This window comes from Giraffa tippelskirchi, chromosome 13 (assembly GCF_054371585.1).
Source record: "Giraffa tippelskirchi isolate mGirTip1 chromosome 13, T2T-mGirTip1v1.2.pri, whole genome shotgun sequence".
NCBI classification, from domain to species: Eukaryota; Metazoa; Chordata; class Mammalia; order Artiodactyla; family Giraffidae; genus Giraffa; species Giraffa tippelskirchi.
Window position 1 is genome coordinate 65,053,353 of NC_137287.1, and position 26,122 is coordinate 65,079,474.

Sequence of the window (26,122 nt, forward strand, 5' to 3'; positions counted from 1 at the left end):
CTGTAGATTGAGTGTCATAAAATTTTCTAATGTCAGGATTTATTGTAACAGAAACAGATGAAACCTCAGGAGTATTGAAGCAACATTTCTTTGTAAAGATCCATCAGCATCACCGGCTTGTTCTTGCCCTGACTTTCTCTTTTTTCCAGTTTCTTTCTCCTGCTGTGTACCTAGAATATCCCCAGCCAGGTGGTTAATGACCTATTATCCTTAAAATTTATGAGATTTTCACAAGGTGAAATAGCCCCTAACAGAGTCATTTTTCTTCCATTGCTAGCCACACCACCTTATCCTTATTCAGAGCTTCCGCCCATAGAGGCAGCCATCCAGAGCTCCATCCTCACCAGGTGTTACACACGAAGAACCATCATTCTTCATTATGTCCAAGGGTGTGAAGTTTTAAGAGATCAACACATACTCTAACAAAGAGATATAAACAATGGAAATATTTGTGTTTGTGTAACAGAGATTTTTTTCTGAATTATATGAGGATTTTTGTGCATCTTTGAGTGAGATTGATCTATGATTTTTTAAAATAATTTTATTTATTTATTTTTGGTTGAACTGGGTCTTTGTTGCTGCACACAGGCTTTCTCTAATTATGATGAGAGGGGTCTACTCTCTAGTTGTGGTGCATGGGCTTCTCATTGCAGTGGCTTCTAGAGCACAGATGTGCTAGTGTGTGGGGGCTTCAGTAGTTGTGGTTCCCAGGCTCTAGAGCACAGGCTCTATAGTTGTGGTGCACAGACTTAGTTGCTATGTGGCATGCGGGATCTTCCCGGACCAGGGATCGAACCATGTCTCCTGCAATGGCAGGCAGATTCTTTACCACTGAGCCACCAGGGAAGCCCCTGATCTATGATTTTGTGGGTATGCTATACTTGATTTATGTAGCAGAGATATGTAACTTTATGCAGCAAATTAGTTAACCTTTTTTTTTTTCATGTTTAGAAGGATATATATAACCTGGGAACTACCTGTTTATTAAACATTTGAAAGAATTTACTAGTAAATTGATCTAAGCCAGGAAATATATTAGGAGGTTTTTCATTAATAACAAAATGGATTTATTTTTATATATTTTCTGTGTTTAGAAGAGTTTATATAACATAAATATTATTTACTCATTAAGAACTTGAGAAAATTCATCAGTACAGTGATTTAGAGAAAGAAACTTTATCGGAAGGACTCTGTGGATGATTTAGGACAATAGGTTCTTCTGTTTTATCTTTTGCTTCTTTCTCACAGGGTCCTCTGCTTCTTATACCATTTGATTTCTCTTTTCCCCGTGGATTAAAACTACATACCCAGGGAAAAGGGAGTGTTTAATAAATCCTAAAGCACAATGTACTCTTGCACATTGTATTCAGATTGCTGGTAATTTATTTAGGATATTAGCATCTATGAGCAACATTGTTCTCAGCTTTTCTTCTGTGCATATTTTTTAAGGTTCGTTACTAGGCAAGCATTAGCTCTCTGAAGTAAATTGGCTAGCTTTTTATTCTCCAAAACAGCATGTAAAGCATGAGAATTACCTTTCTTGAAACTTTGAAAGGACAAAACAGCCAAATAACCTGTCTTGAAGCAGTGTTTAAGGCTTTTTCAATATCATATGTATTATTGAACTTATCTGGATTTCTACCACTTATATTAATTGTATAATTTGTAGTATCATTGCAAAATCATTTCATTGAAGTTTTCAAGTTTCTATTTATAGTTTAATATGTGAATATGTATGTATATTCTTTACACATTATATATATTTGCATTTTCACATTTATACTTAGAAGTATATTTTAGATATACATATATGATATATATACTTTTGTGTGTGTGTGTGCATTAAATTTGAGTAGTCACAAGTGCAATGAAGAAATCATTAGGGTAAGCAGGTTTCTAGGAAGGGGCGGGGAAGGTATGAAGGCAGTGATGTATTTTTGATAAATTGGTTAGGGCCTCTCTGAGAGGGTGTAATTTGAGTCTAGATCACAATTTCAGGAAAGGGCAAGCTATTCCAAGCTTTGGGCAAAACTGCTTAACTGTCAGAAAAGGCATGAAGTCCCTGAGGCATTATGACGTCCTTAAAGGCAAGAACAAGCTTAGTGTATTTAGGGAAGAGCAGTACCAGGCAACATGTGATCTAATAGATAACAGTGCACCTAGAACAAGGTCTGGTGTATAATGTGGATTAGCCAAAAAGTTCATTTGAGTTTTTCCATAACATCTTATGAAAAACACTATAGAAAAACTCAAACGAGGTTTTTGGCCAACCCAATAGGAGACATTCAATAATTACTCATTGAACAAAGAGTACAGGGTTTAGACTTTTTTTTTCCTCAGTTGGATGAAAGGTCATTAGAAGATTCATTGTTGTGTGCTGAGCAAGTACAGGACCTCTTTATTAATAAAGGTGAAAGTGAGTCCTAAACACCCCTGAACTCCTATCCTGGCCTTTGTGAGTACTCTGGTGAGTGAACGTTCCTTCCAGAGCTGACAATTCATTGTTTGTTCCTTCTAGTTTTCAGCCTTTACCATCTTGGGTGTTTTTATATGTATTTCAACACACAGATATTCAATGAAGGAGAGAAAACAAGAATAAGGCTTTGCTGGAATTAAGTCAGAATTTATGTTTTAAAGGAAAATTCTTTTACATTTCATAGAATGGCAGGAGAAAAAGTTCAAAAACCTATTTCTTGCTAGTTTACACTCCACAGCAAAAACTTAGTGCCTTTATCTTCTTCATCCTAGAATAAGACTGATTTCTATTGACTTGCAGCCATTTTCAATTGCCCAGTTTGTGAATTATTTAGTTTCTATGCTATTTCCTCTACCTTCCCTCCCCCCCTCCCCGCCCCTTTCATCTGACTCCAGGGAAATATTACTTCATAACAGTTGGGGGGGGGGAAAAAACACCTAAGTGGGAAGCTCAAAACATCAATTTCAGGAATTCTTCTTTTTTTTTTTAGTATCACATCAGCTCCCTATATGAACAAAGAGGAAACAGAAACATAATTTTTATCTGCTTTGCTTCTATTCTGAAGTAATTAAAGTTGTTTCTCCCATAGTAACTTGAAGTAACATGTGAAAGTGCTTCCTTCCTATATTTGCAATTTTGTGCAACTTAGCTACCAGTTCAAGTGGTGGTGATGGTTGTTACTTAGTTGCTCAGTCGTGTCCAACTCTTTTCTGACCCTATGGACTATAGCCTGCCAGGCTCCTCTGTCCATGGGGTTTTCTGGGCAAGAATACTGGAGTGGGTTGGTATTTCCTACACAAGAGCATGTGATTTACATTTACAAGTTATCATCCCCTAAGGACAAAATCTGACCATACATACACTGCTTTTGGTTAACAGGCCAAGAAGAGAGACGCAGATGTAGAGAGTGGACTAGTGGACTCGGGGGAGAGGGAGCGGGGAAGAATTGAGAGTGTAGCATTGACATATATACACCACCAGTGTAAAATAGCTAGCTAGTGGGAAGCTGCCATTTAGCACTGGGAGCTCAGCTCAGGGCTCTGTGATGACCTAGAGGGGTGGGATGGGGGTGGGAGGGAGGTTCAAGAGGGAGGGGATATATGCATACCTGTAGCTGACTCACTTCATTATGCAGCAGAAACTAATACAACATTGTAAAACAATTATACTCAAAAAAAAAAAAAAAGAACAAACTAGTGGTTACCAGTGCAAGAGGGAAGGGTGGGGCAACCAGGGGTTGGGGGTAAGAGGTACAAACTATTATATATAAAATAAGCTACAAGGATATACTATACAACACAGAGAATATAGCCAATATTTTAAAATAACTATAAATGGAACATAAACTTTAAAAATTGTGAATCACTCTATTGTATACATGTAACATATAATATTGTATACCTGTAACATATAATATTGCACAGCAACTATACTTCAATAAGGAGAGATCTGTATTCCTAAGGAAATGGAATATAGTGAGAAATTTACAAATATTCATATGGTACAATGACAAGAACACAGGCTAAGCAGTTTTGAGAACCTGAATTTGCCGTTTACAAAAGCATTGCTCTCTAAGCTTCAGTTTCCTCTCTGTAAATTGGGGATAATAACACTTACCTTAAGAGGGGTTCTAAGACATTGATTCTCAAAGTGTGGCCTCTGTTCAGTGTCACTGAAAACTTGTGAGAAATGGAATTCTGGGGTCACCTCAGACTTACTGAATCAGAAACTCTGTGGATGGGCCAGCCATCTGTTTTCACAAACATTCCAGGTCATTCTATTACACACTAAAGTTGTCAATGACCATGACTGTGGCTAAACAGATAACTATTTGGACTCTGGACTTTCATTAAAGTGAAAGTGCTTTGAAAACTACAACACATTGCCCATATGTTAACTCCCATTATTATGATGCTAGTGAATAGTTTCAGCAAATATTGTCTTTGAGCAGGATTGTGCTGATTGGAGCATACAGGAGTTAAAAAGGTATAGTCTTTACCTTAAAAAAAAATTCATAGTCAAGAAAGATTTATAAAGAAACCAGCAGTTGTAGTGCTGTATGTTAAGAGCTATCATGGGAGCTTGCAGAATGTCCTACAACCAAAGATGGTCCATTTAAGTTAGGCAGGGGTATGAAGGAGGGCTTCCCAGGGGATGCTATTTGGTCTGTGTCCTTAGGTGAGTTGGCTAGGTTGATAAGGATTGAACCCATTTTCCAGCTAATGAGAATAGATGTCCTGGAAAGTCCTAGGAGTGTGAAAGAGTATCTTAGATGAAGGGGGCTCAAATAAAGGTAAAGAGAGTGTGAACAAAGGAAGAGTGGAGATCAAACCCTCCATACCATCAAGAGGCCCTGTTGGAGAAGAACCTCCATGTGAAACCTCTTCATCTAGATAGGATTCTCATAGCTGCAGAAAACCAGCAAAGTCTTGAATCAGGGAAGTTATACAATGTGACATCAGTTTCCTAAGGCAGGAAATCCAGTTCCAGTACTAGACCAATGAGGGCCTTTGGCCATGTGACCAAAGCAGGATGGAGCAGAAGGACATATGGCTGAGATGCCTAGCAGGTAAATTGATGGAACTTTGGTGATTGAGACGATCAGCGGTCCCTAACCTTTATGGCACCAGGGATCGGTTTCATGGAAAACAATTTTTCTAGGGACTGGGATGGTGAAGTTGGTTTGGGGATTATTCAAGCACATTACTTATATTGTGAACTTTATTTTTGTTATTATTACATCAACTCCATGTCAGATCATCAGGCATTAGATCTCGGAGGTTGGGAACCCCTGGAGATGATAAAGTGGAAGAATGGATATGGGAATTCAGAAACTGTTTTTAACCTATACATCTTTCTTTTAATGTAAAATTCTTCTCTATCTCTGATGCTTGAAATGTCATATTTCAAAACAAAATTAAGATTCCCTTTAAAGAGTTTTCAAAATTATTAGGAAAAAATGCAGTCAGATGTGTTTGCCTCATTATCCTGAATCAGTAAGAAGTATTGGATCAGGTCAGCTAACTAAAATCTAAAATATTCAAATATCAACATGTTATGAAATAGCCATGCCTCTGCATTATCACTTAGTTTGTTTTTTATTACTTTAGAATTATTTGAACAACTCATATTGCTTAAAAAGGACAGAGTAAACCCCCTGCTGGTTCCCACCAAATTAATCCATGAACACATGCTTGAAAATGTGTGGCCCCTCATTTGTTTTTCCTGGCAATGAAAGAGATAAGCTGGGACCAACACACAGATGACAGAAAGGCTGGGAGGATCCTTTGTTCCAGGTGTTAGTGAGTAATGAATGGGTGTTCCCAAGCGCACCCAGAAACAAGCTGTTATTTTATAGCTCCTCCCTTATTACCTACTAGTAGCAGAAGACCTCTAAGAATTTAGGAAAGATTAGGATGCTGGCTGTGGCTGAAAGAATCTAATTACATTTTATTTCTCCCTTTCTCCTGTTTGTGTTGAGGAAACAGGCCCTTATGCATGGATGGAGTGGGAGGTTTATCTTTCTCTTTCAGGAGGGCTCTACCTAATACTTCTAAATGTTATAAAATATGCTGCAGCTAATTAGTCAAGGAGGAAATTAGTCCAAGCGAATTAATCACTGGTGCTCAATGTGGAATTTCAGTGCTTTGTGACTCAGAGATTATTTAGTGGTTTCTCCTGCTTTCTTGTTTTCTGTTAAAATGAATTCATCCATGTCAACACCGATGGCTCATTAGGGGCTTACCTCCATTGTCCCACTCCCCTTCTGCTGTCACAGGCTCGCCATAGGGATCAGAAAACACTCCGTCTGAACTGATGCTTTCATGCAAAGTTGGGTTGGCACTACTTTCTCCCTCCTTGGAGTGCTTCCAGTGGGTAGAAACCGCAGGGGATGGGGGAGGGGTGTAGAAATGTTCAACACAGGCAGTGAGCACCTTAAACACCTGCTTTTCCTTCTTCTACCTGTGTAACTGGCTCAAGAACCTCCAGGCAAATTTGGGCGTAAAAATGCCTTTCAAGTGACATTAAGTGATAAGCTATGAAAGTAGAAGCTGTAAACCATGGCCTTTCACCATCTCCTAAGTCTTACTGATGCTCAGGGAGGGGTGGAGACAGGACTGTTGTCAGATGCCAGCTCCCCGGAGGGTCAGTATGTTAGGGCAGGGAATGGTTATGACCATGGTTTATATCAGAAAGCAGAAGGCTGTGTATCAAAAAGCCTGACATAGATAATACTTTACAGTTAGCAACGTGCTTTCATGTGCATTTTTTTAATTCAGTTCTCCTACACATCCTGTGAGATGAGTTGTACTTATTACTCTTTATAAATAGGAAACTGAATTTTTTTGTGCGTATGACTGTTGTGTAGTATTTTGAAAGTCTAGATGAATACCATGATTTTTCTTTAGTTGAGTGGAGAAAGTGAAGTGAAAGTGTTAGTGTCACTCAGTTGTGTCTGACTCTGCAACCCCATAGAGTGTAGCCCACCAGGCTCCTCTCTCCACGGAATTCTCTAGGTAGGAACACTGGAGTGGATAGCCATTCTCTTCTCCAGGGAATCTTCCCAGCCCAGGGATAGAAACTGGCATTTTTCTTTTTTCTTTTTTTGCTTATCTTTGTTTGTTTTTTTAACTACTGTTGCTTTTGTAAGGGGAAAAATAATCACTTTTTAATTAATGAAAAGTATGTCTCCTCTCTAAATAAATAAGTAAATAGATAGTAAAATGAAGTGATCTGAGTCTCGTAAAGCTACAGAGCTAGAAAGTGGCTTAGTCTTGCTGAATGAATCCAGGTGCCCTGATTCTCATTCTTACTCTTTTCTCAGCATCACATCTGCCTCCTCCACACCTAGATGTTTGCAGGGTAAAACTTAATGAGATAAATGGATGTTTTCAGAAAATGAAGATCAGCCCTATGTCCCCAGTGTTTCTCTCCCAACAGACAAATATTGTGAAGTTAACTGCAATTATAAACAATTATATTCCAACTTTAGGAAGACAGTGGGAAGTGAAACCTTATAGTAAACAGAGCATCAACTGAGAGGCAAAGAGACACAGTGTAAGGGCTAGTTCATTGAGTACCTTTGGTGACTTACTGCTCAACCACTCTGGGCCTTTATTTTCTCAACTATAAAATGGGGAAATAAAGTATTTAGAATATTGTTTAGCACATAGGAGGTGCTCAATCCAATCCCTATTGGGTTTAGTATATTGTAGTTTTCTGAAGCATAAATGTCATTGTAGAATGATATCAGTTCCTATAACAATATTCATAATTTTAATAATCATAAAATGTTACTGTAAACATGCCTAATGAAAACAAGTCTACTACTAGAATGCTAAATGGTTAATCTGCACTAAATTCAAAATCCCTTCCTTCTGAAGGAAGTTCCCTTTTGCAGACTTAGAAAACTATAGAGTAAGTATTTCTGAAAAAATATACTTCAGTAAAGAACTGGGAAATCTAGAGGCTAGATTAACATCCCATTAACAATTTGAACATAATTCAGACATATCTGTCCAGATCCCATCAGTCATTGATGGTTTCTACATACACAGATGACCATTTTTTCTGACTCATTGTTATATAGTACATATATAAACCCTTCATGCTCTAGAATTAAAACACTTTAATAAATCACTTGTTCCATACATGTCTAGTTGTGATTGCACATTTTTCACTTTATGAGTCTGGAGAAATAGATTCTGGAAGCGGTTTTTTCATCTTCTCCTTTAGCATTTTTCTTTCCCTTTCTTATACTTCATATGTTTTATTTTCTATTTTGTTTCTTGCTTATGTTTAAAAAAGGTTTTTATCTCCTAAGTTTATGCTCCTTCCAATTCTCTAGCATATCTTGTCCATTCTTTTTCTATGTGGCAGACTATCTTGTATGTAGTAGACATTCAATAAATATTTTAAGAATAAGGGATTATTGATTTAATGAGGAGAGCCTCAGGGATCAAAATGGAAGAGTAGGAAAACGGGGTTTGCATGTGTGCTCCTAAAAGAAGACCAGACTCAAATGAGAAAGGTATTTATTGACTCATGTATCTAAAAAGTCTGAATGCAGAGCAGACTTGAAACAGGAACAGGCTGAAAAGGTTGAAATGCCGTTAAGGTTGTTCCTCCCTTTCTCTATGATTTCCTAGGCTGTGTCTTCCCATTAGGTTATTTTATCCTTAGACTGGCTTTTGTAGCAAAATGGTAGCTTCATAGGGCTCTATTCTTCCTTTGTCACATCAGAATTGGGCAGAAGATAATTTCTACCACAAATATCCATCAGTGTGTACCCTCTGGTGACAGAATAATTTCTGGACAACTTATGTCCATGCCTGTCTATGAACCAATCCCTGTTGACTGGGAATGCTGTCTGGTAATGGATAGGGCCCTGAGGCAAAACACTGCACCAAGGAAAATGAGATAACCCGAGAGACAGGCTAGGGTTCCATCTTAGCCAAACCATAGAAATGCTTATAATTTGATGGAGGGAAAGGAAGGAGGATATGTGTTTCAATGAATTTGGGGCAGGCAGTCACTACATACATGATAATTGAGTAGCAGCTTGAACTTCCATCGTTCTAAAAATAAGGCTGAAATGCCTCCAAATGCCCCTTGGAAAAAAGCTATGACCAACATAGACAGCATACTAAAAAGCAGAGACATCACTTTGCCAACAAAGGTCCATATAGTCAAAGCTATGGTTTTTCCAGTAGTCATGAATGGATGTGAGAGTTGCACCATAAAGAAAGTTGAGCACTGAAGAATTGATGCTTTTGAACTGTGGTGTTGGAGAAGACTCTTGAGAGTCCCTTGGACTGCAAGGAGATCCAACCAGTCCATCCTAAAGGAAATCAGTTCTAAATTTTCATTGGAGGGATTGATGCTGAAGCTGAAGCTCCAATAGTTTAACCACCCGATGTGAAGAGCCAACTTTTTGGAAAAGACCCTGATGCTGGGAAAGATTGAAAGCAGGAGAAGGAGACAACAGAGGACAAAATGGTTGGATGGTATCACTGACTCAATGGATATGAGTCTAAGCAAGCTCCAGGAGATAGTGAAGGACAGGAAAGCCTGGTGTGCTACAGTCCATGGGGTCACAAAGAGTTGGAAACGACTGAGTGACTGAACAACAAAAAATAAGGCTGAAATACTCCAATGTTAAACTCATTAGGTATATGAAATAAATGAGAAAACACACAGCCTCACGTTAACTCGGAATAAATTAAATTTTCCTCAAAAACTTTTTGCTTATGCATACTTTCTGAATAAAAATAAGTTATTTTTTTTCCTTTTGTCAAGCTTAACAGGTAATTTTTTTGATTAAACTGTTTCTTATGACTTAGTATGAAAAAGACCTCCAGAATAATTTCATCACATCTAACATTTCTTTTCTTCTTGACATTAAAACAAAACAAGCCTTCTCATTTAGACTGAGATATCCTAGTCTTTGGCTTCCCTGTTGGCTCATTGGTAAGGAATCCGCCTACTATGCAGGAGACACAAGAGATGCAGGTTTGATCCCTAGGTCAGGAAGATCCCCTAGAGAAGGAAATACAACCCATTCCAGTATTCTTGCCTGGGAAATCCCACGGACAGAGGAGCATGGCAGGCTATAGTCCATAGGGTTGCAAAAGAGTCGGATACGACTTAGTGACTAAACAACAATAACCCTAGTCTTTAACACAAATACTATATAATGTTTATCATCCTTATATTAATAGATCTTGTTGGGTTATACAAGAGGTGGAATCACCATTGCATTGAATCTTGCCTAATCATAATATAGCTAAAACATTACCTAGAAAGGATTATTTGATCCTTAATTTTCAAGCAAATAGGGTGAATCTCATTGCCCCATTCTCTTAGGGATCTCACTCTTGGCATCAGACAGTTACACAGGACTCCCCACACCCACCCAACTCTACCAGCCACCCAGCTTTTCGCAGCTGTGCCTGGAATGCCCCACCTGGACTGGTATCCTCTGGTTGGCATCTGCTTAGGCAAAGCACACCAGGTTCTTCCCAAGAGATCATCTACTTTCCCTTTTTCTCCCCACAAGAGCCTTCACGTTCCGTCCCCAACAACTGTAAAACTACCCAGAATGCTGCCACTGAAAATAACGATCTGTGCCTTCCTTCTTCAGGAAAAGTCAGTCTCTTATTTTTCATTTGGTATGCTACTATTGATGATTTGCTAGTGAAAAACAAATAGTTGAATGAGATATCTAAGCTTCAGATTGCACATGAAAAGGAATAGAGAGGATGACTAGCCTTTAAAAAAAAAAATTTCAGTGATCTTTAGGATTGACTGGTTTGATCTCCTTGCATTTCAAGGGAACCTCAAGAGTCTTCTCCAGTACCACAATTTGAAAAGCATGATTCTTCAGCATTCAGCCTTCTTTATGGTCCAACTCTCACATCTGTACATGACTGTTAGAAAAATCATAATTTTGACTATACTGATCTTTGTCAGCAAAGTAATGTCTTAGATCAAGGCAGTCTTGGCAAAATGTGAAAAACTGACATGTAGATTCACACTGCCAACTGGAGAACTGGTAAAGAATACTTATTAAGGTTTATGAGAGTAAAAAAACAAATAGACTCTGATTTTAAACATTTCTAATTTATTTTAATTTGAATAGAGACATCAAAAACAATTAAATTGTCTTAAGTTTCTACTTTTTAAAGAATATTTACTAAGGAAAGAGGCATTCTTATGGGCCCCCTTGAACCTCTAAGCTATTTATATTTAAGGAAGCTATTGCTTTTTTGAAGAAATTGCTGTTGGTTATTCAGATTTTCAAAATCAAAAGAGAGATTGAGAAAAAAAATTAACTCTGTGCTGAAGAAACATTGCTTCTAACACATAGCTTTTAAAAACATGCATTCAAAAGCCAGTTTTTAATCCAATTTTGTCATGTGTACTATGAACTTGGCAGGAAACTCAACCAAACCCTTCTTAATTTGTATCCTGTTATTTCTGGTAAACAAGAATGTATATATAAGCTTTCACATTCATATGCAAACACATTTTACCAGAGAAATTCTGACACTTATGCTGCTTAGAAATAAACCTCGTTTCCCTTTGAGGCAAGAGTCAGTCTCCAGTTCTGAACTTTCTGAAGGCCATCCATATCAGAGCAGATGTTCCCAGTGTTACAAATTTCATCACGTATGACCCTAAATAAAGCAGAGATAGTGAAATCCTGTAGGATTGATGGTATTTCCAATTTGATTATTAATCTGATTCCACACTTATGAAATTGAAGGATCATCCCCTTATAATGAGAAATAAAAATACTCTCTGATTTATATTTATGTTAATCTATTATTTGAATATTCTCTATTGGTAGCTGAAAGAACTTAAATCCATTCACTATTGAAAAATGTGATAGCTTTAACGTTTGAGACAAATGAAAAAGTAAAGTAATATTGGGCACTGGTGAAAAGTGAAGTCAACTTTTGAAAACAAGAAATGAGTCTTGTTCCCACCATCAGTTCAGTTCAATTGCTCAGTCATGTCCGACTCTTTGCGACCCCATGGACTGCAGCACGCCAGGCCTCCCTGTCCATCACCAACTCCCGGAGCTTGCTCAAACTCATGTCCATTGAGTCGGTAATGGCATCCAACCATCTCATCCTCTGTCGTCCCTTTCTCCTCCTGCCTTCAATCTTTCCCAGCATCAGGGTCTTTTCCAATATATGGAAATATGGAATTGGTATGCCACTGTAATCGAACTGTGGAACACAGGAATCGAAGGAAATATTTTCCAATATATGGAATATGGTTCCCACCGTATAGATAAGGAAATCAAGCCCCCACCTTACAGATAAAAAAGGAGGGAATAAATATTGAAAAAAAAATTCTCTTACACAATAATGTGAAAATAATAAAATTTAATTTTGTTTTTGCTTTGCTTTAGCATTTTTGGTTTCATGTCAAAGTTACCCACATTCCTGGTATCTCATTATTTTTTAACATTCATTGTTTTATTCCATGACAGTACTGCTAAAATATGTTTCCACTTCTTTTTTTTTGCCAACTATCACATTTTATCTCATTTCCAGATGTGCACAAGGTTGGAAGGGAAATCGTTGCCACGTCAAGGTTAACCCACCGACTGCTGATTTCACGAACACTCAGAACAGTAAGTGACATTGTGACCAAAATCACTTGAGTTTTGGAGTCTCTAATATTTTTCACTGAATATTTACATTTTTTCATTGGTTTGAAATTCCAGATATATGGACCCTCCTGGGTATTGGATTAGCTTTCCTGATAGCTCATATTACACTAGCGGTCTTGTGTTTTCTTGCCAACAGAAAAGTACCAGTAAGGTAAGTGATGCCTTCGATTGCTCTGGCAGACCAATTTTCTGAAACATTTCATTTGTTATATTTTTCTTTCATTCCATATTACATTCAGGTAACTTTAGCTTTCCATACTTCATGGATTTATTTTTCTGGGAAGAAAGCTGAAGCTATTTAATGATTAGCAGTTTTTAAATAAAAAGCTGTTAAGTTTACTTTTCTAAATACGTTAGGAACATTTTTGATAATACCAAATAACGAAACCTGACATTTGGCCCAAATGAAAAATGCACAAGGGGATGGGTGTCCCACTTTCTGGCAGTGCTCAGGGTTGGCAGCAGAACTATCAGAGACCCTTTCTCAGCTTGCTCAGGGAGGTCTTGCACCAGTGCCCCAGACCAAGACTCCAGGCCCTAGGCGGCACGCAGATCCAAGGCTGAGAGCTGCGTACCTGGAGGGACTCTGTGGGCTGGACTATGCATGATTAAGACCTCACAACCTATTGTGCCCTTCCGGATTCTGGGGCTTCCTACCCCATACCCATCTTCCTATCATCTGAATGAGAAACACATCACATCCCCCCAGTAATGAAAGTGATTGATTTTCCCATGAACTAAACAAGGTAAGGGCTCAAAATAAGATTTAATGAAATTTTAAGAAATTAAAGAAATGCATTGTATCTTGCACACCTGCATTTGTGGTCAGAAATTTAGATTTGCTGCAAGCCAGTATGTCACAGAGCCCTGGATAACTGCCTGTTCCTTGGTGCCAACTTATATGTGCCTCCTGCTTGAATTCTCCTCAGATCTCCAGCCTGCAATCATGTTAATTAGCAGACACCAAACTTGATATCATCAATTAAGGCAAATTTATTATAAAATTATAGTGTTCATTAGAAAAAAAGATACGACGTTTTAATCCATTACTATTAAGATCTTACTCATCTATTAATTCTTTGTTTCTTATATGCCTAAAATATACCAGACAATGTGGATACAAACATGAATGAAAATAAGTCTGGACTTAATGTAGTGGGAAAAAAAAGAAACAAAGCTACTAAGTGAAATACTGGTTTTGTGCTACTATAGATAGTAGCATTTTCCAGAGAAACAAAAAAATAGATAAACAGAAAGCTAGCTAGCTAGTTAGATATCCTGTTGTTTCTATCCTGCGTGTATATATATCTTTAAATATCAATACATAATATATTTATATTTAATGTATAAACATAGTATATTATAAAACCTATATAATAAATTATGTAAGTATTAATATATTATCTTATGTTTAAATATGTCAGTATACAATATATTAAGATCTCTTAAAAATTAACATTATATCTTCATATAAAGAATTACATATTAATATATTACATTTATGCAATGAGTTATAAAATTGTTTATTAATATTAATTAGATAATTAATCAATATTTAATTATATTAATAAGATAATAATGTAATATATTAAGAGAGAAGGATTTATTTGTTCATGTAATAGTGGGGACTGGCAAGCATGAAACTTGCAGGGCAGGCCTGCAAGCTGGAAAGTCAAGTAAGCCGTTGATGGTGTAAGCTTGAGTCTAGAATCTTTCAGACAAGCTATCAGAATGGAAACATGGGTAGGACTTCTCTGTTGTAATCTTGAGGCAGAATTCTTTCTTTTTTAAGAAATCTCAGTCTTTACTCCTAAAGCCTTCGAATAAGTGAATGAGCCCCACCCACAATAGAGGTAATAATGTTAAAGTTGGCTGACTGTAAGTGCTCATGACATCTGAGAAGTCCTTCACAGTAACATCTCGAGTATTGTTTGAGCAAACAATAGGGCTCCACAGCCCAACCAAGTTGACACATAAAATTAATCGTTGCAGTATATAAATAAGTTTCCATATGAACACAATCAGCAGGAGTCCTCAAAAAGAACCGTAAGTTTCACACCTTCTCCAGATTCATATTGGACACCCTGTATATTCTGGGCTATGGAGAGACCTCTAAGGCAAATGTTGGTGGCACTACAGCCCAGCCTGAGAGATCTCTTTTCCTCTTTCTCTCCTCTCTCACTTAGAGTTTGAAATCATGATTTTTTTCTTAATTGAGGTACAGTTGTTTTATAGTGTGGTGTTAGTTTCTGGTGTATAGCAAAGTGATCAGTTATACGTGTATATACATATATTTTTTTCCAGATTACTTTCCATTATAGGTTTTTACAAAGTATCAAATATAGTTCCCTGTGCTATACAGTAGGACTTTGTTGTTTATCTATTTTACATATAGAAGTAAGAGTCTGGCAGGCAACAGTCCATGGGGTCGCAAAAGAGTGGGGCACAATTTAGCAACTAAACAAGTGTGTATCTGTTAAATACCAAACTCCTAATTTATCCCTTCCCCACCCCTTTCCCCTTTGGTAACCGTAACAAGCCATAGTTTGTTTTCTATGTTTGTGAGTCTGTTTCAGTTTTCTAAAGAAGTTCATTTGTACCATTTTTTTTTAGATTTCCTGGGACATGTTTTAACGTATGTATTTAAATTTAACAATAAGTCAGCTTTTCTGAAAATTAAGTTTGAGTTGGTTGATTGGATAGTTAGCACGACTGGCTTTGTCCCTTAGATAAGGTGGTAGACAAATTCCATAATTTAAAGAACTCAGTATAAAATATTCCAGAAATTCTTTTCTTTGCAAACACTAAACTTATAGCTTACTGTGAACAATGTCGGATTCTTGATCTCCGAAGAAGATTTAGCTTCAGGACCAGAGACCAGGCTTGACCACTCAGGCCTCTTGTGTGGCAGAAGTTTTATTACAGTGAAAACAAAGAAAGCTTCTGACAAAGACATCAGAAGGGGATGGAGAATGCCCCCTCACTAGTCTTAGCAAGGGAGCTATATACTTTTTTAATTGGTTATTACAATAAATCAAAAGAATGTCCCAAGATTGTAAAGGTCTTACTAGACCCACTCCTACAATTTACATTTTAAGATAACAGGATTAGTCAGAAGGTTCTCAAGAAGGAGAAACATACCCTCAAGCAGGATACACTGTTGTTATATAATCCTTAGTACAGAGTTTAAGCTGAGTTGTTTTGTTGTGTAATCATCAGCTCTGGGCTTAAGGAGAAAAAAAACTAAAACTAAGGAATATAAGAAAAAAAAAAAAGTTTGTCCTTTTCTCCTCCTTGAGAACTCCAGACCCCTATCTCCTCCTTGAGAGGCCCAGACCCCTCTCTCCTCCTCAGGGACCCCCGACTTCTTATCAACCTACCTAGAAATTGACTCAGTACAATTTTTAGACATTAAAATAAAAATGTAAAAGGAGATGCATATTTTTCTAAATTATTTTAGAGATAACTCAAGTGGCAGTGTTCAAAGACCACTGTACCAAGTTTGATTTCCCACCAACTCCACCCTCCACACACACCCTACCCTTGGGAAGTGTTAGCATTCCTCTAAAGTGTGTGGCATTTCACATAGTGTGCCTAGCAGAGCTATACAAACACATGTATTTTTTGATACTAAGTAAAAATAGCCTGGTATCCCTTCAGGGTTAGTCACTGAGTTGTCAGAATGTTATCCTCAAGAAGACTGTTACAACACCATTTTGTAGTGTTATTACTTAACAATTTCCATATTAACCATTCCCAGTTTCTAGCATCATATGCATAACATATCCAATACACACCTATTGAAGACTATCTGTATTTTAATATTTTCCATACTTCTGATCATCACTGGAAATATTGCTCATGTCTACTGATGACTTTTCAATGAAAATGTTGCACGTTAACTTTTTTAAATGTCTTTTTGCAAAAAATCATTTAAGCCCTAAAGCAAGTTAGAATGTTTGGCTGGGAGATAGCTACATGATAAAAATGACTCATCTTGAAAATAATACCAAAACTTTGAGATAGGCAGGAATTAATGTAAGCAGGAAATTTATCACCTTCTCTAAATAAACCTTAACCTTAATATTTTTCATTAGATTTTATAAAAAGAATCTGTAGCATAAGAGATCCTTCAGTGACTTGAAACTTTTTTGTATTCATTTCTGAAAAACACAGGATGGAGCACTGTGTGCTCAGACAATGCTAAGCACAGCAACAAGCCTCTTAAAGTTGTTTTTAGAGATGCAATTTCTGGATTTTATTATACATTCTCTGACCTTTCTGTTAGCTACTTGCCACCAAATGTATGAGTGAGGACACTGATCGCAGGGGAAGAAAGCATCTCAAGCACCTTAATCAAAATAAAGAATTTAGTGTAACAATGTACATGTCTTAGAGAGCTCAAGGGTAGGAATAAAGAGATCAGGCCTCAGGAAAGCCTCGACCCAGTGGTATTCTGCTTTTCATCTCTGCTGCTTTTTGCTTCGCTCTTGGTGATTCTCTCTCTGAAGACATACTGCCTTTACTCTGTCTATATTAACAAAAAGGTGTTGCCTTGGGGATGGATGTTACTCATTATGCCCCCAGACCCGTGGAGAGACTATATCTTTGTTTTTCTATCTCCATTCCATATTCCAAAGGAAGACCCTCTGATTAGCCCACTTGGGTCAAGATCCCATTTCTGGTTAAATCAGCTATGGGTGAGTTATGGGGCAAGATCAACTGTACAAACATGGCTGCTGGGACCCCATACAATGCCCCATGGTGAGGATGATGGAGGTCATCACGAAAGGTCTCTGAAAGTATCTACTACACCTGGCCTCACAGTCCAAAATCCACCAGATTTTTCCTCATGAGATTTTAGAGGATGCAACAAATTTGTATTAACTTCTAGAGTTGTTTGCAGTTAATAGAAAATAGCTGTGACAATCCCACCTACACCAGGAAGCTAATATTAAAGAACACAAATAAATAGTGGACTATTTATCCTTACTTTCCTAAAGCCACATAACACCCACTGCTTTCCTATTTTGGATTACATCATCTTTGCCTGGGGAAAAATACACAATAAATAGCTGTTTATTATGCTGTCTTGTGGCACTTACTCCTGAAGGATTGTGTTGATTTAATAAATACACAAACAGATGTTAAAAATTAACAGACCTATTTCATTCAGTTATGCTGAGAAATAAGATAGGCCTACGTCTTTCTAAAATCTTTCTAAATAATTTCATGGGATTATAAGTATGTACAACTGTAAAAATATTGCTGAGTAGGCAATTAAAAGACCTGAATGTGATCTTGGAAATGCCTCTTGATTCAATGCCTTGAACATTTATTAAGACTTCCTATGTGCTGGTTTTGCAAAAGCTCAAAGATATATATATGTGTGTGTGTATATATATATATATATATATATATATATATATGTATATATATGTGGTTATTATCATCTTATATGCTTTCTGACTCATACTCCATTATAGTAATGTATTTATTTGACTATGGCACGTGTAAAGGTAGAAATGTAAAACAAAATACTTTGGGGATAAAATGGAAGGAAAGAATAATCAAAATAGTAATTGTTTATATCTCAATAAGAAAGAAGGTGACTGGAATCCCAAAAGGTATACCAGCTGCCCATGCAAAATACAGATGTTCTTGGTTGAGATTTATGAATGAGTGGCCCTGACGTCCAAAAAAAATATCTGTCTCTATATTATTATTCTTTCTCCCAGAGCCTTCCCCACTGCTAACACCTTGTATGATAATGTGTTTCTTTGGGGGCAGAAGTTTTGCTTCTCTCCTAGTTTGTGATCCTTGGCTAGACCTAAACTGGGCTCAGTGATGAATATTTATCCTTAGCCAAAATCAAAAATTACTTACTCTGTGCCTCAAGGCATTCAGCTGCTCTTGCAGCTAGAATGTCACTAGTGAGCCTGTCTTTGGTCCCGGAAATGAATTCTCAGCTTAGCAAACTGGAATTCCACCAGCGGCAATGACTAAGGTCATCTCCCAGTGCTTGCAAACCTTTGCTCTCTCCATATATGCGTTTGTCCAAAAGAAGTACAGCTGTTGAGATGCACAAACCTAACTCCCCAGTCTCAGGCCTTTGTGCATATATTGGCCATGTCCTGTCAACTCTGTTAAATGTTTACTTTGAGTTAGAAAAGGAAAATGGAGAGCAGGGTTTTGAAATCTTTCCCTTAAAAACAGGATTGGACCATATGTGATCATGAAGATTTCTCCTCTTCCTCCTCCTTCCTTTTCTTCTTCTGTTTTTTTTTTTTAAAGAATACCATGCCACCTATTTTTTTCCCTTAATCCTCACCTTTGTTTTTTGTCTTGAAATGATAGAACAGGCCCATAAAAAAGACCTCAAAGGAAGAAGAGCCTTTATCCCAGGCAGATCACATCTCTGCACCTCTTAGAGGAGTTCCATTCCCTACCCTGTGCCTGGGGATTTCAAAACTCCTTTTATTCCGAGTGGAGTGAGTGGAGCATGGCATGTATCTTGGTGTGTTACACAGAGGCAATATATTCTGGGGAGATGCAATTCAGATGGATGAAGAGGGCTGCAAGGGGAAAGTAACATTTACATAAAGCCTGGAAGGATGAAGAAACTAGGTAGAGATGAGGCAAGAACATGGGTGAAAATAAAAAAAAATGTGGAAACTTACAGTTTCTTAGTTGGCTGTCATAGCTATAGAATATGGAGGGGAACAAGTTACATTACACTTGTGGTAAAAGTATGTGGTAGAGAGGTGGTTAAGGGTTTTGAATGACTATTAAGGAGTTTTCAATTTATTGATAAAGTTGGGGTAAGTGCTGCCTATCCCTGTCTGTCCCCCCAGGGTTTAGAGAACTGGCCTGTATGGATTGCATTAATAGGCTCCCTTGTCATCTGAATTTATATTATGTTTGGTTGAAGTGGAGTGCACCTTGAGGGAGGAAAGAGAGAGGGGGCTGGGTATTCATAATCCTGGCTCCAGCCTGCAGCACCATTCTGGCTGGCTGGTAGCAGCGATAGGTCCATGAGGGGCCCTATGCAGACCCCAGCTGTACCTCTTCTCAGTCTTCCTCCTTCCAGCCTAGGCTGGTAACAGGCCTGATGTCATTGGCCCAGGCTACTGCCACATCATTTATGGTTTCTTTATATTCTGGCCACACCTTTGCAAATTGTCATTTTATTGAATACTCCTCACATCTCCCATTTGGAGTATATCATCTGTTTCCTGCTAGGGCCTTAACTGATGCAAGCCAGAAAAGTGTTTTAAGAATGACAAGAAGTGTTTTAAGAATGACAAGAAGTCTTTTAAGACTGTACAAAGAATGACCAGATCATATTTATGGTTAAAATAATGCAGAGCATGAGAACAGATTAGGATAAGATTAAGAAAGCAATCATCTGTCTAGAGGACATAATCCTATTTCAGAGGTTTGGATGAAAGACAGTGAGAACTTGAACTTGAGCAGTGGCAACTGACCTGATATAACTGGTGAGGAAAAGACCAGTGTCAGAGTTGATCCAAGAGTGTTATACTTAGACAACTGCATAGTTGATAATGCCACTAACAAAAATCCAAAAACCCAGGGAGATGAACAGGTTGGGCAATAGGGAAGAAACTCTTTTGATATTCTGTATTTTCTTATACATAAAATGAGAAAGTTGAACTAAAGTTTTCCCAAATATCTGTCATGTATAGCTGTGGTCCCCAACCTTTTTGGCACCAAGGACTGGTTCCCTGGAAGACAATTTTTCCACACACTGGGAGTGGGGTGATGGTTTCAGGGTGATTCAAGTGTATTACGTTTATTATGGACTTTGTTCTTTTTACATTTTGATATATAATGAAATAATTGTACAGTTCACCATAATGCAGTATCAGTGGGAGCCCTGAGCTTGTTTTCCTGCAGCTAGAAGGTCCCATCTGGGGGTGATGGGAGAGCGATGGGTTGTTGTTGTTCAGTCGCTCAGTCGTGTCTGACTCTTTGTGACCCCATGGACTGCAGCACGCCAGGCTTCCCTGTCCTTTACCATCTCCTGGAACTTACTCAAACTCATGTCCATTGAGTCAGTGATGCCCTCCAACTATGGGGAGCAGCTGTAAATACAAATGAAACTTTACTCGCTCACCTGTCATTCACCTCCTTCTGTGTGGCATGGTTCCTAGCAGGCCATGACTGGGGGCCAGGGGATTGGGAAACCCTGATGTATAGGCCACCCCCACAATTCAGAGCATGACTATATATTATGTTTACTATTATTTTTTTATTTATTTATCTTTAAAGAGACTTAGGGTTTACACCTTTGGGCCCTGAGTATTACCTGGTTATGATGTATTAATAACTGCATTAGACCTTTCAGCTATTAGGGTGCCTTTTATCTGACTAAGTAGTGTCCTGTCTTTATCTATGCATTACAATTCTCCAAGAGAGTTAATGCTTAATTTTAAAAATTAAAAGTGTCTAACTTACAATTCAAAATTAGACCACACACTTAGCAAATCTATTTGTATGGTGGTCTTGACCACACAGATGACTGATGATTAGAAACAGCAATATCTGGGACTCAGTTATAATTCTATTTGCTGATAAATCTCTGGGAAGCAGAGACAGCAGTTTTGTTTACTCTGTTCTTTGCCTAACACACAGTGTGCTTTTCACAAATAACATGTAGGGCAGATGAAAAATAAGGTGGCTAAGATCTGTAATGTATTTACAGTAATACATCAAAGTCTTGGAATTCAGGCTCCATAGGCCAAATATGCCCAAGACATAGAATGAATGATGCCAGCTGCCATTTTTCCAGACTCCAGTGATCAAGAAGAAATTATTGGTCAAAGGAAGATAGAATAAATTTTCAGAAATACTAGGTTTACTTCTTCCTTTCCCATAAAAATAAAACATAAATGGAAAAACTTTCACAAAAACTAACCACAGAAGCTGTGTCATCTGCAAATCGTCCCAGGTGACGTTGGACAAAAGCAAGCACTCCTACTTCTGAGCGTCCAAAGTGCTTTGTTCTCAGCCTTGTTTTTCTCTCATTACATTGACTTTTGGTTTGATGTCTCCCACAACAGATTGTGAGCTTCTTGATGGTAGGGTCCATGTCCTATTCATATTCATATTCCTAAATTCAACAAATAGCTGTTAGAAAATGCATCTTAGTAATTATTTGTTTTAGGAACCAGAGGGACCAGTAACTATTATTTGAAGAACCAGAGATCAAATCGCTAACATCTACTGGATCATTGAAAAAGCAAGAGAGTTCCAGAAAAACATCTATTTTTGCTTTATTGACTATGCCAAAGCCTTTGACTGTGCAGATCACAATAAACTGTGGAAAATTCTGAAACAGATGGGAATACCAGACCACCTGACCTGCCTCTTGAGAAACCTCTATGCAGGTCAGGAAGCAACAGTTAGAACTGGACATGGAACAACAGACTGGTTCCAAATAGGTAAAGGAGTATGTCAAGGCTATATATTGTCACCCTGCTTATTTAACTTATATGCAGAGTACATCATGAGAAATGCTGGGCTGGAGGAAGCACAAGCTGGAATCAAGATTGCTGGGAGCAATATCAATAACCTCAGATATGCAGATGATACCACCCTTATGGCAGAAAGTGAAGAACTAAAGAGCCTCTTGATGAAAGTGAAAGAGGAGAGTAAAAAAGTTGGCTTAAAGCTCAACATTCAGAAAACTAAGATCATGGCATCCAGTCCCATCACTTCATGGCAAATAGATGGGGAAACAGTGTCAGACTTTATTTTGGGGGGCTCCAAAATCACTGCAGATAGTGACTGCAGCCATGAAATTAAAAGATGCTTACTCCTTGGAAGGAAAGTTATGACCAACTTAGACAGCATATTAAAAGTAGAGACATTACTTTGCCAACAAAGGTCTGTCTAGTCAAGGCTATGGTTTTTCCAGTGGTCATGTATGGATGCGCGAGTTGGACTATAAAGAAAGCTGAGTGCCGAAGAATTGATGCTTTTGAACTGTGGTGTTGGAGAAGACTCTTGAGAGTCCCTTGGAGAGTAAGGAGATCCAACCAGTCCATCCTAAAGGAGATCAATCCTGAGCGTTCATTGGAAAGACTGATGTTGAAGCTGAAACTCCAGTACTTTGGCCACCTGATGCAAAGAACTGACTCATTTGAAAAGACCCTGATGCTGGGAAAGATTAAAGGTGGGAAGAGAAGGGGACGACAGAGGATGAGATGCTTGGATGGTATCACTGACTCAATGGACATGAGTTTGAGTAGGCTCCGGGAGTTGGTGATGGACAGAGAGACCTGGCGTACTGTACTCCATGGGGTTGCAGAGAGTCAGACATTACTGAGCAACTGAACTGAACTGAATTATTTGTTAAATCAGTTTTCTCAGCCTGTTTCCAGTAGGATGTTTGAGCCCAAATGAACATCTTATATTCCAAGAAATATTTCACTTGGCTTCAATGCTCCAGCATTTATTTCTGCTAGAATCCTCACAGATGACTCTTAAAGTTAGGATATCATTGTTGACTATTATTGAAAAATTTCAATCCAGCTTTACTGACCTTCATTCCATTCTGTAGAAGCTGAAAGCTAATAAAGGAATTCTGAATGATGCCTACATATATGACCTTTAGCAGAATCATTATTGAATTCTATGATGGGCTACAAAATCAGCCCATATAGTCAGAAGCTTAAATCCTGGAATATGAATGAAGGACATTAGAGAAAACCAAAAACCTGTAAGTATGCACATTTGTAATCTATGGAAGAAACTGGATATCAAAACACTGGCATTTCAGGGAGGCAGGAAATTCAAATTTACTTTAAGAAGTGACTATATTCACTCATCCCAATATCGTCCTCACACAATATCATTTCATTTGGATATTTTTATGTGTGACAGATTTTACCCTGAATGTTTCTGAAAACAATGCCTGGCATCTGACAGTCTAATCTAGTCTATCTAATTGGAAATCTAATTATCAGTTTTATTCATAAGGATATTATTACTCCCATTCTACTTTTTTAAATTTTATTTTGGAATATAGCCAATTAACAATGTTGTGATAGTTTCAGATGCACAGTGGAGTGACTCAACTATACATATACATGTGTCCATTCTCCCCATATATAGATGAGTATATAGATTTACTCTTCAAGTAATATTCATATTTATCAAATGAACAAAATTAAAAATCTCACATGAATTTTCAAAATGACTTGCTATCTTTACTAAATAACTAGTAGCTCCTCAAGTAACCACTTCTCTGATCATTGGGGCTTCCCTGGTGGCTCAGATGGTAAAGATTCTGCCTGCCAGTTCAGGAGACCCTGTTTGATCCCTGGGTCAGGAAGATCCCCTAGAGAAGGCAGTGGCTAACCACTCCAGTATTCTTTTCTGGAGAATCCCATGGACAGAGGATCTTGGCAGGCTATAGTTCCTGGGGTTGCAAACAGTTGACTGTACAAAATCAGCTTACATGCAATGTGTCAGGGATATAAGTCTGGAATAATGCAGGCTTCATTAGTTTGTATGTGTGTGTTGTCATTGCCAACTTTCTCAAGTTGTTTCAATTCTGTTGTCATTGCATACAGACTCGAAATAGTCTAAGAAATAAATTCTGTGTGAAAAAATAGAGCACTTTACTGTATAATAGCTCCATGTTCTAATTATTTGATCTGAAGATAGCTATTTTCCCATTTCAATACAGACGACTGTTTGGCAGAAATAGTCCTCGGGGCAAGAGTCAAGGTGCTTTTCAGCATCATCTTTCTGTTCACTATAAATCTTATATGAGCAGGAAGACAGCATTTCGGTCCTGATACATTTCAGTGTTTCATTCGTTTCCACCAAGCAATCAGAGTAGAAGAACGTGTTGTAGGGAAACCAGAGTTGCTCCTTGAAAGAGGTAACCTGTTTAAATGAGGAAGTACAGGAAGGTAATAAAGATAAGTGAGGTGTGTGCTACTAGCAAACCATTTAGCTCTACAATGGCATGTAGCAAATACATTCAGTCCCTTTTGCCAGAGAATCAGAATTCTAAATGTTGTTCATTATTAATGATACTAGAGGGTAAGGAATTTCAAAGAGAGGATGATGGGATCAACTCCATAATTTTTCTTCACTAACTGCTTTGCCATCCTCCTGCTAGACTCTTTTCTGCTTTCACATCATCTTTGATACCATTTCTCCTTAGAAGCATCCTTAGGGACTCTCTTACAAGTTCAATGATCTGTTTACTGTGTGGGAATCTCTAGCTCACTAATGAATCAAAGGACACAATTACAACAGAACTTGAAGACCAGCCTGTTTTTGTCTTTGGAAAAAGAAACATATATATCAGAAACTCTTAATCATTCATTAATATACTTGTTGGCAAACATTTATTAAGCACCTAGTATGTGCTGGGCACTGTGCTCTTGGCTGGAGATATAGAAATACAGGATAATGTACAATCTGGTGGAGAAGAAAAGCATATAATGTCACTTTTTCAACAAGCATGTATGAAGCACATGCAGCTACTTCCTACTAAGTTTTGGAGAAACACAGGTAAAGGAGAGGTGAAGTCTGTTTCAGAGGTGAAAATAATATGGTGGGGGAGGTTGAAAAAGGATTTATGTGCTACATCACTCAAGTCTGAATTCATAGATTGGAAACCCCAGATGAAAAGCAGGAAGAACAGACAGAACAGCTCGTGTCAAGGTACAAGCTGTACTGGAGAATGGTGTGGGTTAATGTAAATAAAATATAGGTCCTGATGCCTCAGTGTGTAAAGAATCTGCCTGCCAGTGCAGGAGATACGGGTTTGATCTCTAGGATGGGAAGATCCCCTGGAGAAGGAAATGGCAACCCACTCCAGTATTTTTCCTGAAAAGTCCCATGAACAGAGGAGCCTGGCGGGCTACAGTCCATGAGTTGCAAAGAGTCAGATACGACTAAGCATACAAACACAGATAAGGAAAAATGATAGGAAATTTACTGAGAATTTACAGAGAAATTAAGAAATCTACATAGAATGCTAATCATGTGCTTGTGTACTTAAAAATTTCTCTTTATATTTTAAAACTAAGTTGTTTTAGAATAACTGTAAGAAAATGCAGTTTTATTGCTTTTTAAAAATTTTAAGCACTATAAACAAATTCATAGATCCAAGAGAGTTTTAATAAATGTATTGATAAATCCAAAATAGGGTATATTTAAAGGAATTTGTCGGTATTTGTGAGTCATAATGAAGTAAGTCAGTTTTTCTACATAGATTATCATATGGAGTTATCAACTTTAAATTGTCTAAAATGATTTAGAAAGAAGCAAGTTGCTAGGCGATTGCTAAGGGAAATCACGAAGGCTGATAATTAACTTCAACACTGCAATCAGTTTCAATCAAACAGATTATGTGTCTAAGGGAATTCAATAAGAAAATTAGAGTGAGTTTTCATATAGAGCAATTTACATGA

The 26,122-nt window shown here is 37.7% G+C and overlaps 1 protein-coding gene across 3 annotated transcripts in view; it reads left to right on the plus strand.

The window, feature by feature from the left end:
- The window catches only part of MALRD1 (MAM and LDL receptor class A domain containing 1), a 764,811-nt gene that overhangs the window by 724,367 nt on the left and 14,322 nt on the right, over positions 1-26,122 (plus strand). For all 3 annotated transcript variants that reach the window (XM_081558804.1, XM_081558803.1, XM_081558805.1), the window contains 2 exons: positions 12,544-12,623; positions 12,717-12,813. In XM_081558804.1, coding sequence (XP_081414930.1) covers positions 12,544-12,623; positions 12,717-12,813 — 177 coding nt within the window. The remainder of the gene's footprint in view (positions 1-12,543; positions 12,624-12,716; positions 12,814-26,122) is intronic.